This window comes from Thalassophryne amazonica, chromosome 18 (assembly GCF_902500255.1).
Source record: "Thalassophryne amazonica chromosome 18, fThaAma1.1, whole genome shotgun sequence".
NCBI classification, from domain to species: domain Eukaryota; kingdom Metazoa; phylum Chordata; class Actinopteri; order Batrachoidiformes; family Batrachoididae; genus Thalassophryne; species Thalassophryne amazonica.
Genome location: NC_047120.1, coordinates 30,802,308 through 30,819,059, shown reverse-complemented (window position 1 = coordinate 30,819,059; position 16,752 = coordinate 30,802,308). Strand labels below are relative to the sequence as shown.

The following is a 16,752-nucleotide window of genomic DNA, read 5'->3' as shown; positions in this document are numbered from 1 at the left end:
TATCATCAATAACAACACCAAGACATTTTGTATTAGTTACAGTTTCAATTTCAATATCATTTAATAATAAATTTTTGCCATCCGTGTCATCGGGCATGAGAACCTGGTCGCAGCGACGTCACTTCTGGTTTCCTTCCACATCAGATTACAGAACGTCACTTCCAGTTTGTTTCCTCATCAGATCAGTGTCCACCTTATCTACCTTACAACCCCTTGAACCGAAGGTCACATGATGTGATCTAAAATAGCATTGGGGAACAATTGATTTGGTCGCGGCAAAACAATAAACAAACAAAAAAACAAAAAAGATTTGGTTGTGAAATGTCACTTCCGGTGTTCTTATGCATCAGATCACTCACCAGCATTGCTAAGCACCTTGCTAAGACCTCACAGACCATATGTGTGGCTGAGTCAATAGACTGAAAATGTGTCTTGGATTTCAAAATAAGCAGTGGGTAGTGCCCAAAATATTTAAATCTAAGCAAAAAAAAAAAAAAGAAAATTAAGCTGGCTTCTAATATCTATACTAGTGGTGCTATGACATGTTTTGTTTTGATGTGGTGTTTTAACTTTATTGTATGCGTGTTTTGTATGCTTAAAGTGTTGGGGCTCAAGAGGGCCCTGGTTGGGGCTGAAGGGTTTTAGCCATGCTAATGCTCCCCAGAACCTTTTACTGAAAAAACGTCTGAAGGACCTAAATGACATGGTGAGATGGTGAGGCGCTTCAGTTATTAGTGTCAGCAACATAAACATATTATTTACTGTTGTTGTAAATTATATTGATCATTCAATAAATCTATCAATCTTGAGAATACAGAGGTTTCTGTTGTTAACGTTCTCCTTAGCAATGATATTTTCATGAATACCTTTAATAAACCCGCTTGTATGTACCATTAAACCCAACAATAATTTATTATTAACAAATTGTCAGTTTAAGTACCTTCATCTCAAGACCTTCATACACCCAAGAAATTTTGACCTATGGTGTATCACATACAATCAACACAATATATTTACATCAGCCTACGTTGATGTTCAGTCCAAGGCTTTGCCTTAGTGATATTAAATACAATAATAATAATAATAATAATAATGATGTCTGAACAATTTTGATAAGAAATTAATCAAATGCCTATTTACCAAGGAAAAAAAGCAAAATATTCAAATACAGACTTTTTCGTTTCTTCTGATGTGAGAATTTACTCCTTTTCTGTTTTATCTGGAATATCTCCTGTTGAAGAAAACTTGTGCACCAAGGACAGACTGACATAAACACATTTTAAATAGCTTGAAATGTATTTTAAATTGCTTTAAATCAAATATCATAGGTTGAAATGGCTTTTTATCATTATCAGCTGATGAGCCAATCTTATCATCACATGCATGATGGAAACTGGGAGCACATGTGAAGTTACAGTAGTGTTCAGAATAATAGTAGTGCTATGTGACTAAAAAGATTAATCCAGGTTTTGAGTATATTTCTTATTGTTACATGGGAAACAAGGTACCAGTAGATTCAGTAGATTCTCACAAATCCAACAAGACCAAGCATTCATGATATGCACACTCTTAAGGCTATGAAACTGGGCTATTATTAAAAAAAAAAAAAAAAGTAGAAAAGGGGATGTTCACAATAATAGTAGCATCTGCTGTTGACGCTACAAAATTAAAACTATTATGTTCAATCTGCTTTTTTAGCAATCCTGTGAATCACTAAACTAGTATTTAGTTGTATAACCACAGTTTTTCATGATTTCTTCACATCTGCAAGGCATTAATTTTGTTGGTTTGGAACCAAGATTTTGCCCGTTTACTAGTGTGCTTGGGGTCATTGTCTTGTTGAAACACCCATTTCAAGGGCATGTCTTCTTCAGCATAAGGCAACATGACCTCTTCAAGTATTTTGACATATCCAAACTGATCCATGATACCTGGTATGCGATATATAGGCCCAACACCATAGTAGGAGAAACATGCCCATATCATGATGCTTGCACCACCATGCTTCACTGTCTTCACTGTGAACTGTGGCTTGAATTCAGAGTTTGGGGGTCGTCTCACAAACTGTCTGCGGCCCTTGGACCCAAAAAGAACAATTTTACTCTCATCAGTCCACAAAATATTCCTCCATTTCTCTTTAGGCCAGTTGATGTGTTCTTTGGCAAATTGTAACCTCTTCTGCACGTCTTTTATTTAACAGAGGAACTTTGTGGGGGATTCTTGCAAATAAATTTGCTTCACACAGGTGTCTTCTAACTGTCACAGCACTTACAGGTAACTCCAGACTGTCTTTGATCATCCTGGAGCTGATCAGTGGGTGAGCCTTTGCCATTCTGGTTATTCTTCTATCCATTTTGATGGTTGCTTTCCGTTTTCTTCCACGCGTCTCTGTTTTTTTTTTTTTTTTTTGTCCATTTTAAAGCATTGGAGATCATTGTAGATGAAGAGCCTATAATTTTTTGCACCTGCGTATAAGTTTTCCCCTCTCCAATCAACTTTTTAATCAAACTACGCTGTTCTTCTGAACAATGTCTTGAACATCCCATTTTCCTCAGGCTTTCAAAGAGAAAAGCATGTTTAACAGGTGCTGGCTTCATCCTTACATAGGGGACACCTAATTCACACCTGTTTGTTCCACAAAAGTGATGAACTCACTGACTGAATGCCACACTACTATTATTGTGAACACCCCCTTTTCTACTTTTTTTTTTACTAATAGCCCAATTTCATAGCCTTAAGAGTGTGCATATCATGAATGCTTGGTCTTGTTGGATTTGTGAGAATCTACTGAATCTACTGGTACCTTGTTTCCCATGTAACAATAAGAAATATACTCAAAACCTGGATTAATCTTTTTAGTCACATAGCACTACTATTATTCTGAACACTACTGTACATGGAGCTTGGAACAAACTTGTTACACTTCCAAACTGTGAGGATGGCGCCCACCAAGGCCACACCTGCTTGTCTTTAAGATAAAAGGAAAAATTGTGAGGCATAATTGAATCACCACCAAAAGTCAACAAACACTTCATGAGGTATGAACCAGAGAGACAGACGTGGTGATCACATAAAGCTCCGCCCTCCTTTGTCAGTTGATGGAGGTAATGAACATTTTCCAGTTTTGCACAACGTGAGGAGGATCTGTCTTTACATTCTGGTCTCTTTGTTGTACTTTCTGCCATTTAATCGACAAAATATTCAATTAATCAGTGACAGTAACTGCCAGAGCAATGTGAGGCTCCTCACAAAAATACGTACAGGGTGAATTAAATTTTTGTTCTAATCATTCTCAGACGCTGAGCCGAAAGAGACACCGTTGTGCATTTTAGTGTGCGCACTGTTATTATCATGTGTGAGACTGAACGTGGCCCCTGAGCCGAGCTAACATGATTACATACTGGCCAGATATTTGTTCTGCTGCACTGCACATCAAAATTGATGTTCCATGAAGCCTGGATATTGTTCTCATAAGCTCCTGGTTTGGAATTTCATGCAGGTGATGAGTGGCTGCAGATTTATTGTACAATTTATGAGAAACTTTTTCAGTGTGTTCACATAATGCTCAAATGAGGAACACCTGAACATCTCCACTATGATTAAAACACTATATTTATATTATTTATATTTATTGATTTTTAAAAAATAAATAGTTTAAATATTTGAAACTTTGGCTGAACCCCTTTTTTTTTGGGTGCTCTCCAGCAGAGTGTAAAACCACGACCATGACAAAGGTCACGGTTAAAGGATGATCTGCCTGATGTTTCCTAATGTGAGAACAACTACTGTGTCACACTATATTCCAGTGCAGAGTGAGCGGGGGAGCACATTACCTTGTTTTGGGAATAGGTTTTCCAGACACGGAGATGTGAAGACAGCCAGATCCTGACTGTGGGTTTTTTGTGGAACTTGTGTCCATTAATGCTTCAACCTGGATAATTCCTGGTCCGACCGGCTTTATGGCCTACGAAGCAGCTGCACCTGCATTTTAAGCGATTAAAAAAAAGCTTGTTGAGTCAATACTTTTTTATATTTCTGCTTGAAATGTTCATTTAATTTTGGGAAAAATTATTCCTACGCCCAACTTTGTCATTTGTCACATACTTCGTTGTTCCCTCAGATTTGTGGGTGATGTTATTTATCACTCAAAGTAGCTGATTTCTAAGTAATATCACACTCAAATAGACACCAATCGACATAAACACAATCAGCACTCTCCAGTTTAGAGCAAACACAGGCAACAGCACCATGCGGTCATGAACAGTATTATTTAATTTTGTGTATTTGCATTGAGTTTTGAAACATGGTACTACCCCTTCATGCAACAAAAAGTAAAATTCATTTAACTGGACCATTATTTATTTATAACACAAAGGCCATGTTAGCAATCAGAAGATAACGGGCCAATTAACATTACTGCACTTGGCACAAAGAACTCAACAGAAAACTGTTTCTTGTCACCACCAAACAGACAAAAACATTAACACAGAGCTAAATATCTTTCACACTAAATGTAAACTTTTTAAATGACTATGCATTTTTGAAGTTATTATACAGGTTGTCTTACCTTAGCCTCACCGTCCTCCTCTGTTGCACCACTGGCTGTCCCACAAGGTACTGATGAGTTGTATGATGGTTGTTCCCTATCTTTAGTTGAGAGTATGGACTTTCAGTTTGAGATCATGTGTTATTAATTTCACTCATTTGCAAAAAAAAACAAAAAAAAAAAACTACATCCTCATTCAGATCTTCTTCTTCTTCTTCTTCTTGCTTTACAGTGGCTGGCAACCATGGTGCAGTACTGCCACCTTCTGCTGCTTACAGTAAAAAAAAAAATGGTAGTGTTATTTTGTGTAACATGTATATGGGTAGTAGGAGTTCCTAAAGCACAAAATGTCTCATTATAAATATATTTAATATTCACTTTTTTGTCAACTATACATCACTCAGAAATCCAACAAGTGACACTTCTGTACTTTCATCAGTAAATATAGTAGTAGTACACCTGCTTGATATGGATTGTTTTGAGTTCATGAATTTAGATTCTGTCAACATTCTGTAGAAAGAAGATCAGACTGGTGCATCAAATGTTGCATAGTGAAATAAGACAATTATTGTAAATTATTCTGTTCAACAAGCTAAATGAAATCATGGGTGTACTGGTGGCTTCCCTCACTTGTCTCCTCTTGCACTGTCACTCAGTGTTTGAGAACTGCCCACTCCAAAGAGATGTACCACAGAGTACCATACTGTTAGTATTTCCTAATGATTAATTTAATTTAATTAAAGTCTAACATATGCTCAGTGACTTGGAAATGTTTATATATCCATCCTCTAACTTGTCTAAAGAAAACTGGCTATAAAACAGATTATCTGTATCAACAATAACCTTATTTTTAGTTTGTTCAATTAATTATGGCCTCTGAAAATGAAGGAACTGCGCATGAAAACAGCTTTAATTACTAAATGGTTAACGTTAAACCACTTTAATTAAAGCTGAAAGTCTCTATTGTGTCATTTTAACCTCACTGTAATGATGTACAAAGGCAAAATGACACAAATCATCACTGTCTGAATACTTATGGACTACAAATATTAGAATTAGACTAATATAAGGAACATAACATAAATGATCAAGACAAAGGTGCCAATGCATTTTTCATATTCCCTCAAGAACTGAGACGTTTTCCAGTGAGCTGCTTCTTGTTGTGTATAAAATAATCCATATGGCAGCTTGTCCGGCACTGAGCTCCCGTGCTGTGATCGGCCCGTACGTTAGGTTCTTTATGGGCCTCCAATGGGCGATGATGAAACCGAATCAGGTCATGGTGCGATGATGGACATTATCCTCAGCTATCAGGTGCACACCCGGTTCTTTTAAAGTGCGCTGAAGATCCGAGGCCCCCTCCATCCAGAAGCTGTCATCATATTGTTCTCTTTAATATTTAACTTCCTCAAGAGATTGAGCTGTAATAGAAGAAATTCTGCCTGTAATGCCCACTGACTGCTAAAAACAGATGTGAATTTTCAGGGTAGATCCAAGTGGTAACCAGCAGCGCGCGCTCCCCCCCATACCTCAGCTATCATCTTCCCTAGGGTCAAACGGACAGTCGGCATTTTTCATTGTCCCCTCAGATTTGTCTGTAAGGTGGTGTCCTATGGGTTTGTGGAGAATTACAAAGTTCAGATCGCATTTTTTAAAATTTGAAATCCTTTATAAATCGCTGTATAAACATGTTAAAACATGTCCAAGTTTGCTTCAATAATGACAACATCATCACAGCACCATTTTTAAAATCTTGGCCAGACTTGATCGAGCTTTTTATCAGATTAGGAAATCTGGCGGGAGTAACGTTTCTCACTCACACCGCTCAGCGCAACATGATTCATCATCACCAGCTCACATCACTCACTGGCTAACAGCTCGCGTTTCCGCTCGACTCTTCTTCATGTCTTTGTCAGTTCGGATTAGCAACAGGTCACACAGAGTGCAGGAACATGTGTGTGTGTCGGGGGTGCACGTGCATCAGATAATGCGTTTTTTCTCCACACTTGGCATCAGTCGATGACTGTTACATCTGATTTAAGGAGTAGAAGGATTAAAAGAATCTGGCTCTGGGTCCTCGCGTTAACAGCAGTCTTCGTCTTTGGAGGGATGACCCTTTGAGGCTGAAACCCGTCATTATGGATTTAGCCCAACAGGCATGTGTGGGGACTGAAACCACCCTGATGTACAGGTTCTGGGTTTGTGTCAAGCCCTGGAGCCGGTGCCCTCAATCAGGCGGATCTGAGACATGGAGGCCCAACAGATATTCATGTGGATGACTAAATGAGGCCCTGCAGGCACAGGAGTATTTTTTATTTATTTTTTTTTTTTTGAGAAAACACACTGTAACAGTAACGCCAAAGGAATTCAAACAGATACATAAACGCTGTAAGGTTACAGCATAATACATTAAACACACACACAAGGTGGCCCACTGTGCGCTACACAACAAGTGGATTGGTTTTTCAAGATGGCAAAATGCCTGGAATGTCATATTGATTCCATCTGATGTCACACTGCCTGAGTTGCCATGTTTTAAACATGAGCAAAATCCCAGAGCTAATCCCGCCCTGCTGGTTTACGGCACAATTATGCCATGGCTACAACGCTACATGCAATGTGTAAACTTTTTCATCATTCTTTACATCTGTCATAGAGCAGCTAGCTGAGTGGTTAAGGAGCTAGTCCACCGATGTGTAAACCTGGGTGTGAATCCCGCTCATGCTACCTGTCTGTGTCTTTGGACAAGATAATTAATCTGTGCTGTCTTGGTCCATCCAACTGGAATTGGGTAGTGACCTTGTCGGGGGAAGGAACCTGTGTTGGAATGGCGTTCCATCGAGGGGGAGTCGTAGGCTGTCATCCTCTTGACGCTACGGAATCTGGAGATAAGCACTAGCACCAATGGGTCTCAGGGTCTATGTAGGAATTATTTTACAGCTGTGATGGATTAAACAAATAAGTTGAGTTATTTGAATGTATTTAATTTATGGCAATCAGCAGTTTGGTGGTACAACTTCAACTTAGTTCATACATAGAGCTCCGGTAGACAGTACACTATTCATAAAGCTTCATACACTGGGTTTACATTGGTTTTAAAACATAGTTACACCACAGTGACGTAACCTTAATGCTCTTTTACTTTAATATGCAAAATTTTCCCTTCATGCCCCCCACCCCCTCCATTGCCACCAAAATGTCCCAAGGCCCTAGTACTTGGCTATAAGAAAAAGTGGCAATTGTCATTGAAAAACTAAGGAAGGAACAGCCGTTTCCCAGATTATTTATTTATGTTTAGTAAAATGAATGAACAAATTTGTGCACATTTTGTGGTTTCCGAGGTCTATTAGAAAAGTATCCAACCTTATTATTTTTTTCAAAAACCATATGGATTTGAATCACATGTGATTGCGTCAGCCAAGCTTGAACCTTCGTGCGCATGCGTGAGTTTTTTCATGCCTGTCGGTTGTGTCATTCGCCTGTGAGCAGGCTTTGAGTGAGGAGTGGTCCAGCCCTCTCATCGTTTTTTTCATTGTTTAGGAATGGCTCAGAGACTGCCGCTTTGCTTGATCAAAATTTTTTTCAGAAACTGTGAGGGACATCAAAGTGGACACCATTCGAGAAATTCAGATGGTTTTTGGTGAAAATTTTATGGGCTTCAAAGAGATTACGGAGTGTTACTGTCGCTTTAAGGACGGCCCAGAGTGACTGGTGGTGCGCCGTGCTCTGAAGCCGCCATCTACTGGCTGAGCGACCATTTCATTTCTAAACGGATGGCTGTATGGATCCGTGACTATCATGTGCAATTTCTCTGGTTATCACAAGAGCTGGACATCAACCATTTTCCGGCAGATTTCACTTTTAACAAGAGATTTTGTCATGGAAAGCCGAGCGGAGGCTTCGCACGTCACGATGGATTCGCTACTGGAGCGAGACAAAACCACCTCCGTTTTGGTCTCACAGGACAGCTTTGAGATGGCGTTGAGACAGCTGTCGGTGGTTTTTCCATCGAGTGATTATCCGAGAAATTGTGGATGTGCCTGGACATGCCAGAACATGTCCCGTGAGGCTTCATCACGGCGTTGTTTTGCGCCATGCGGCACCGCCGCGATGTGCGGAATTCCTCCGCACGTCTTTCTCAATGTGCCGAAAAAGTGCTGATGTCCACGTCTTTTCAAAGTTCCTGTGCTAGTCAGACAATGTCCCGGATAAAACACAGTGTCGTCCCGGATAAAATACAGTGTCCAGTTTGGAAATGAACGGCACATTCCACTGTTACAGGAGTTTTTGTCATGGAAAGAGGAGCGGAGGCTTCGCGCATCGCAGCGGTGCCGCATGGCGCAAAGCAACCCTGTGATGAAGCCTCACGGGACATGTTCTGGCATGTCCAGGCACATCTACAATTTCTCAGATAATCACTCGATGGAAAAACCACCGACAGCTGTCTGAATGCCATCTCAAAGCCGTCCTGTGAGACCAAAACGGAGGTGGTTTGTCTCGCTCCAGTAGTGAATCCATTGTGACGCACGAAGCCTCTGCTTGGCTTTCTATGACAAAATCTCTTGTTAAAAGTGAAATCTGCCGGAAAATGGTTGATGTCCAGCTCTTGTGATAACCAGAGAAATTGCACACGATGGTCACGGATCCATACAGCCATCCGTTTAGAAATGAAATGGTCGTTCAGCCTGTCGATGGCGGCTTCGGGGCGCGGCGCACCACCAGTCACTCTGGGCCGTCCTTAAAGCGACAGTAACACTCCGTAATCTCTTTGAAGCCCATAAAATTTTCACCAAAAACCATCTGAATTTCTCGAATGGTGTCCACTTTGATGTCCCTCACAGTTTCTGAAAAAATTTTGATCAAGCAAAACGGCAGTCTCTGAGCCATTCCTAAACAATGAAAAAAACGACGAGAGGGCTGGACCACTCCTCACTCAAAGCCTGCTCACAGGCGAATGACGCAACCGACAGGCGTGAAAAAACTCACGCATGCGCACGAAGGTTCAAGCTTGGCTGATGCAATCACGCGTGATTCAAATCCATATGGTTTTTGAAAAAAATAATAAGGTCGGATACTTTTCTAATAGACCTCGTACATACATATCCAGCGTATTTTGGGAGACAATAATGACGTCCCCAACAACAAGCTCAACCAAGGGAAAATAAAAAGTGGTAAGTCATCTTTTAACTAGTATTACTGTATTCTAAACCTAAGATGGACCCTAATACAAGCCAAAACGCAAATGCACATTTCTGAATGTTAAATGTGAAACGTGCATGGTGCATATGCAAGGGAATTCATTGGAATATGCATGAAACCTAGCACTTAACTTTCTGGTGTCATATCATATGAAACACGTCATGATTCAATATATATTCATGTATCTCATATATTAGTCATAAATTCAGTAGGTTAACATTTAACACTGACTGAGGTCAGAAACATTTTACTGAACAAATGGACATTCATGCTTAGTTTGATCATGGTAATGCATGATTCATCCAGCAGGAATAACAGTGTTACATACATATAAATCACAGTCTGTAGTCCAAATCCAGACCCTACAAATATTCCTGCTCAGATTTGTTAAAAATTAAAAAGCATCTGTGTGTAAATCTTTGTCTTGATGTAAAAACAAAGCAAAACAAACACTGTCCTGTTACAGTGTTTAGCTTTAGCTAACATTGCTAGAAGCTTTGTAGCTTCGGGTGCTAACTGAACGCTGAATAAATATTTCCTGAGTTTTTCTACTTCATGGTTATTTGTTACACTGATAATAAAATCAACATACAGTGTTTGCCACCAACGTCCTGATTTAGTAAATGTTCCACTGTGTTACACTCTCAGTTAGCTAAAGTCAAACATTAGCGCTTTTCCTGTAAAAGCGCTAATGTCAAACATTAGCGCTTTTGCAGAAAAAGCAGCCCATTACTGTCACAATGCTTCAAATAGTCTACAAACAAAAAGTAAAAATATATTGAATTGCTGTTTGTGACAATTAAACATTAGGCCAGAAAGAACAAAATACTGAACTGAGGGAGCTAGAAGAGCTAAAAGGCCTCAGACAGTGAGGGGCTTTCTCTTTTCTCATGATGTAATTTCAACAAAAAACATGTTACTGTGAGAACTTGCTTCTCAATGACAAGAATCCTCTTTGTCTGATCCTGCTGCATAGATAATAGAGCATAATGTGGCCTGAGGGAGATCATTTGTTCCCAGATTTTCAAATCACAATATTTCCATTTGAGCCCGGGAGGGGATCCAGCATCCATTGTGTTCCAACAAGGGGCATGAAAGTCTTGTCAATTAATTTTTCTTTTATTCCAAACCACAGAGCGCCTGAGTGAATTCAATTATCAACCAATTAAGAGGTGTTTCCTCTTATTTACAGGCTTTGATTCCGTGCGTATCCATATTGTTTGGAAGTAAGACTGAAGCGGGGTGATAAATTACTTGAACGTTTCCACTAGATGAGCTATTTAACGGTTTCCCTCACTATGTGGGCTTCCCTGTGTGTCCCCTGGGTCACATGCACAACAAAAGCACAATTACGCGCTGTTGAACTCTGGTTAGTTGTTCAGTGGATGCATTTCAACAATGAGAAAAAAAATCCCATTAACAGGATTCACAGACACACACACAAAGCGGTTTGCGTGACAGGACTTGGGAATAGCTGGACACAGGTGGGAAATTCAACAGGTTATATCATCCAACACACTCAGTGTGCGTGTGTGACCAGACAAAACACTGACCTTCTGAACTCTGTGGAAGTTAAAGGTCCGATTGCCCGTTGAAACGAGCCGATTGGACTTGACAAGCAGAAAATGTTTCTGTCTTACACACTTTACTGCCTACAGCCATTTGACACCAGATTTTTTTGGCAAGATTTTGAACATTTAAAAGCATTTATTTATTATTTCTTATAAGATCAAAGAGAAGGGGAGTGAAGTTTTTCATGGATTTTTTTTTTTTTTTGTGAAAGAAAAATTGAAGGCATGATGGATATTATTGGAATAATAATAATAATAATAATAATATGAATATGAATATGAATAAAATTGAGCTGAGGTTGTGCCAGTTTCCGTGACAAAATTCTCAAGCTATATAGTTAAACAGTGAAATCAGCAGACTCTTGGTGCTCTCTAGAACAATCGTTCTTGTATAGACCTTTGTGATGTCAGTTATACCTCATGACATCACAAGGCATGACCACTGCTTTCTTAAAATGGGAATGCCATAAGGCAAGAAAGTTCACTTTTCCCTTATAAAATCACATCAAGGAGGACAAAATTTTCTTTATAAAATCCAAATTTAAGAAGGCGATTTTTAAAAATAAACCCATGAGGTGAGATGATTAGTTTTTTCTTGATGAGCTCATAAGGCAGAAAGGTTATATTTTTCTTTATGACTACATAAGGTAAGGTTACATCTCTGTTATGATGTCATAAGGTAAAAGGGTAAGGTATGCATGAAAGTCATATTTTGTGATGCCATAAAGCAAGGTTTAGTTTTTCTTTATAGCATCATAACTCAAAAAGGTCAGGTTTTTCTTTTACAAAATTATGATTCAAGCTGGTTAGTTTAATTCATGACCTCATAAAGTAATAAGGCTGTTTTCTTAATAACACCATAAGGAAAACGGGTAAGATTTTCATGATAGACTCATAATACCAGAAGGTCATTATTTTTTGATTCCATAAGGCAAGAAGATTGTTTTTGTTCATCAGAAAGCAGCAAAGGTAGGGTTTTCTTACTTTCTCTTGTGTGTGTGTGTGTGTGTGTGTGTGTGTGTGTGTGTGTGTGTGTGTGTGTGTGTGTGTGTGTGTGTGTGTGTGTGTGTGTGTGTGTGTGTGTGTGTGTGTGTGTGTGTGTGTGTGAGAGAGAGAGAGAGAGATGCTTGCTTCAAGTGCAAAAATAAACAGTCTCAGAGAGGACAGGTGGTATTCTGAGAGGAAATCTGGAGTGACAGAGTGATGATGATGCAGGACATGGACTTGCAGCACTGAGATTTGCAGTAAGGATGATGGACAGGTTGGAGGTGGGGGTGGGAGGCACCCACTGTCCTGATGATCAGCTGGAAACATCTATCAAGTAATGGCTTCATCTGGTTGGTGCACTTTTTGTTCTCTTAAAGGTGGATGATGTCACATTTCTATGTGATGCCTCCAACCTCTTCATCACTTCTTTAGTTGTGATCCTGAGGTTCTAGTGGGCATTTAGTGGGAGAGTTCATGAATTCCTGGGTGTGACTTTGCGCCTCTTTCCTGAGTGATGTAAAGTCTGGAAGTCTTAAGCTTCTTACAGTTTTAACAGATTGTGCTCATGGTCCCCTGAATGTTTTGACGATGCTTTCTGAAGAGTAACCGGACTTGTGGAGATCAAACATTGTGCTCCAGAATCCTTGCCTTTATTCTTCAGATTTTTCCTGCACTGAAAAGCAAGAAGGCCCTGGTTCTTCCTTTAGACTCCTAAATGCAGCCAAACATTCTCCAATCAACACTGAATTATGGCAAATAGTCATTCAGAAGCTTTTAAAAGTAATTGAATTCATTTCTGTAATTTTATTGATCCTTCTATGCTGTTTAAAGAGACCATCATTGTGGTGACCCACTGAAAATATGACAAATTGAACAAAAAATTTAAATAAATCTGTGTTGTAACTGATATTTCAATAACTTTATATGGAAATAAAGTACAAATTTGATCAAATAAAAGACGTGCAATTGGGAACAAGTTTTAGTTTTTAGCCATTCATACATGTATTGTGATAACACTGAATCACAAAGTAATAATTAGCACAAATCCCCTCTCCAGGTGCAAATTCTGATTTTACAATTCTCAATTATCATTTTTTTAAGTTGTGGCTTTGCAGTGTTTCATATTACACATTTCTTTTGCTTAAACAATTGTGTATTTCTCTACACTATCAATTCACAAACTTGCCATCAGATTCATTCCAACAGTCCATGTTGTGTCTCAGTGTTTTGTTTCACAAAAATTTCACCTACTGACTAAAAGTCCAGGTTAGAGTTAGGAGAAGGGGTTGAATTATAAATAGTAAAATAATAATAATAATAATAATAAAAACTCACCCCATTTTCGTGACGGGGGCACGAAAAAAGTCTGAGACTGGACTGGGCTTTAAACTGTCATAAAGCAGGTGTGTTTCAGTGTTTAAGAATCTCAGACTAGCTGATTTAAAGATAATCAAATAAATTTTGTGGAATGGGTTACCAACAAGTCTGGTGTATTTTTAGACCGTCAATTTGTTTACAATTTTTTTAAAGCCTACAATTTTATCATAAACAGCTGACAAATTCTGAAGAATATTGGTGCCTTGTAGAAAACAGAATAATAACAATAGTCTTACTTTTCTTAATTCTGATCCTTTTGTAAATAATGTCCTTTAGTACAAATAAAGAAACATTCACATTTTTAATATATAAATTTAGTTCAAACTGTTGTGTAAAAATAAGTAAAAAAGATATAAAAACATCAATTTTTTAAATCAAATTCTAAAATCAAGATATTTTCTTTCAAACACAATCTTCAAATCAATGTTGTTTTTTAAAAACCAGGAGGTAAAACCAACACTTCGGTTAACTAAAGTTCAAATAAATGACGTTTATTCAAGCATCGACGTGCGTTTAAATAAAACACAATTCATTCTAAATTACACGTTCGTTCTTATGAAAATAATTTCTGTACACAGAGCCTTTGTGACGTGTTCAAGAGTTCAACAGCTAGCGGTTTAAAAAAAAATGTAAAAAGGGCACTGGATCCAAGTGACAAACTTACTGAAAAAGTGTCAGTTTGGGATCACGGAGATGTTAAATACAAAAAAAAAAAAAAAACAGGAGGTAGCGACAGTGTCCCGGTGGCGCGCCGCTACACCTCCGTGCCGTCCCGGCTGTAGATCAGGTGGTTCACGCTGAAATGATTGGACAGGTTCGGTGCGTAATAGTTCATCCTGCTGCCGTCACAGTTCAGAGAAGAGAATGAGGAGGAGGAGGAGGAGGTGAAGGAGGAGGAGTCCGGTGCGGAGAAATCCTGCTCCGCGCCGCGGGGAGCCGCCAGGAGCGAGCTGACCCCGGACACGAAGCCGCTCAGACACGTGCTGTGCTCCGCGGACGGAGGCGGGGAGGACTTGGGCTCCGCGGAGGGCGGAGATCCCTGCAGGCTCCGCGGGGAGGAGCTCAGCAGGCTGCCCGTGTCCGAGATCTTGTCTTCGGTTTTGACCGGCGGCGCGGCGCCGTCGGCCCCGGTGGCGTCAGCTCTCCTTTTCCGCTTCCGCCTGAAGTTGCCGTTGTCGAACATCTTCTCACAATTCGGGTCCAGTGTCCAGTAGTTCCCCTTACCTGCGGAACACAACCGAATCATGTTAGAACTCTGGTTTCACAGCAACTTTATGAAAACATTTTTTACTTTAGGCGCTCACCGGGGTCATCCTCGTCTCTGGCCACTTTTTTGAAGCAGTCGTTCAGAGATAAGTTGTGTCGGATCGAATTCTGCCACCCGGCTTTGCTTTTCTTGTAAAAAGGAAAGTTGTCAGCCACGTACTGATATATCTGACTGAGCGTCAGCTTTTTATCTTGCGCGTTCTGGATGGCCATGGCGATCAGCGCCGAGTAGGAATAAGGAGGCCTGACCATCTTGAAAAGCTCCTGCTGGCTGGAGATGGACAGCCAGCCCAGGTCCGCTCCGCCGAACCCGCTGGGAGGCGGTAAGAACTGCCTCTGGTTCGATCCATAACCGTACGAGCCGCCGTTGTTCCCGGGAAGGTAGGCCGATGAATTGATGCCGGCTCCGTTTAGCCACAGGTACGGGTTCGTGGAAGCGGAGGCGTACTCCCCCAGGCCGTAGCTGGAAGCGTGCGTGGGCGGCCTCTGCGGGTGGTGGTGGAGGTTCTGCTGGTACATGCCGTAGTTATCACAGTACACGGCCATGTCCAGGAGCTCCTGCGCGCTGTGGTGCTGAATCGGGCTGTTCTGTTGGTTCGACGGTTGGTGTCCAAAAGCGTTCATAATCCGCACTAGCCAAAGTCACAAAAAGTAGTTCGGAGTCTGGCTGTCCCCCAGGAATGAAGTCCTCCACACAGGGAGGAGGAGTATTTATGTCTCCACAGGTAACTCACTGAAGAAAACGTTTGGAAACGTCACACCCCTCCTTTTTCTGTCGACACAATCTCCCTATCAATGCACCGAAACCCGGACTGAACCCTGCTGTCTTTAAGTCTTATGGATATCCGTGCGTAATTACGCGCTGGTTTTTAAACTGTCAAGTATAGCGCGTAATTACGCACGGATATTTGCACGCATACGTACATTCGTTTTAAAAGCTTTGCGTAATTACGCGGTAGTTGATATAAAATGTGCAGAATCACACACACAATTCGTATTTGTCATTAAATAAACCGTGCGCAATTACGCACCGGGTCTTGATTTATAGCAGACCCAAAATCGATGATGGATACCTTTATGTGCACAATTACGCACAAACATAATTTCAAGCATGCACGAAGCCTTATGATAGATTAAAAAATGCGCAGTTATACCATATGCCTTTAACTTATTTGACACAAAATGCAGTCACACAAAAACCTTGTACTTTCTTTGAGTCATTGAATACGCCCTCCCTCATCAAGCATATAGTTGACCCTTCAAAAATGCCTATTATTATGTATTATAGCTTTAAGTTTGAGATTAAAAAAGCATAATTACGCACCAAATTGCTTTAATTGGAAACATAAGTTCGAACTTGATTTTTAAAAAAGTGTCTAATTACGCAGTGCATTTTAACAATTATTTAACAATTTTAATATTACTCACGAATTTATGTGGCTTTAAAGACAGCGAGAAATTACGCAGCAAACTTTGGACCTATTTTAAATATCCAAATTTGGCACCGAACACATGTCAGATAAACGATCGATGCACGTAATTTCAGAAGAATCTGAATTTTAAATTAATATTTTAACAAACCTGTCAACCTAATAAGGCGCCAGGTAATTCAACATCAACATTTTGTAAAGAGCCTAATTATGCACCAAACTTTACATTCGATTTAAAAAGCCCCAGTAATTGTGCAACAGTAAAATCACACACGAATAGATAATATTAAAGCTAGTCTTTGTTGTGTATTAGTGAAGCAGTGTGAACGTGTACCATTAATGTTTCCTGCAAATATGTGATATATTTTACAAATTT

General features: G+C 39.9%; 1 protein-coding gene and 1 pseudogene across 1 annotated transcript; one reads left to right on the top strand and one right to left on the bottom strand.

Moving 5' to 3' along the window:
• The window catches only part of LOC117530561, a 32,202-nt pseudogene that overhangs the window by 108 nt on the left and 15,342 nt on the right, over nucleotides 1–16,752 (top strand).
• Nucleotides 14,151–15,642, bottom strand: foxi1 (forkhead box i1). The gene is made up of 2 exons (XM_034193883.1): nucleotides 14,985–15,642; nucleotides 14,151–14,904 (listed from the first exon to the last, which is right to left on the bottom strand). Exons 1-2 carry the CDS (start codon nucleotides 15,568–15,570, stop codon nucleotides 14,435–14,437), a joined length of 1,056 nt encoding a protein of 351 aa, XP_034049774.1. The 5' UTR covers nucleotides 15,571–15,642; the 3' UTR covers nucleotides 14,151–14,434.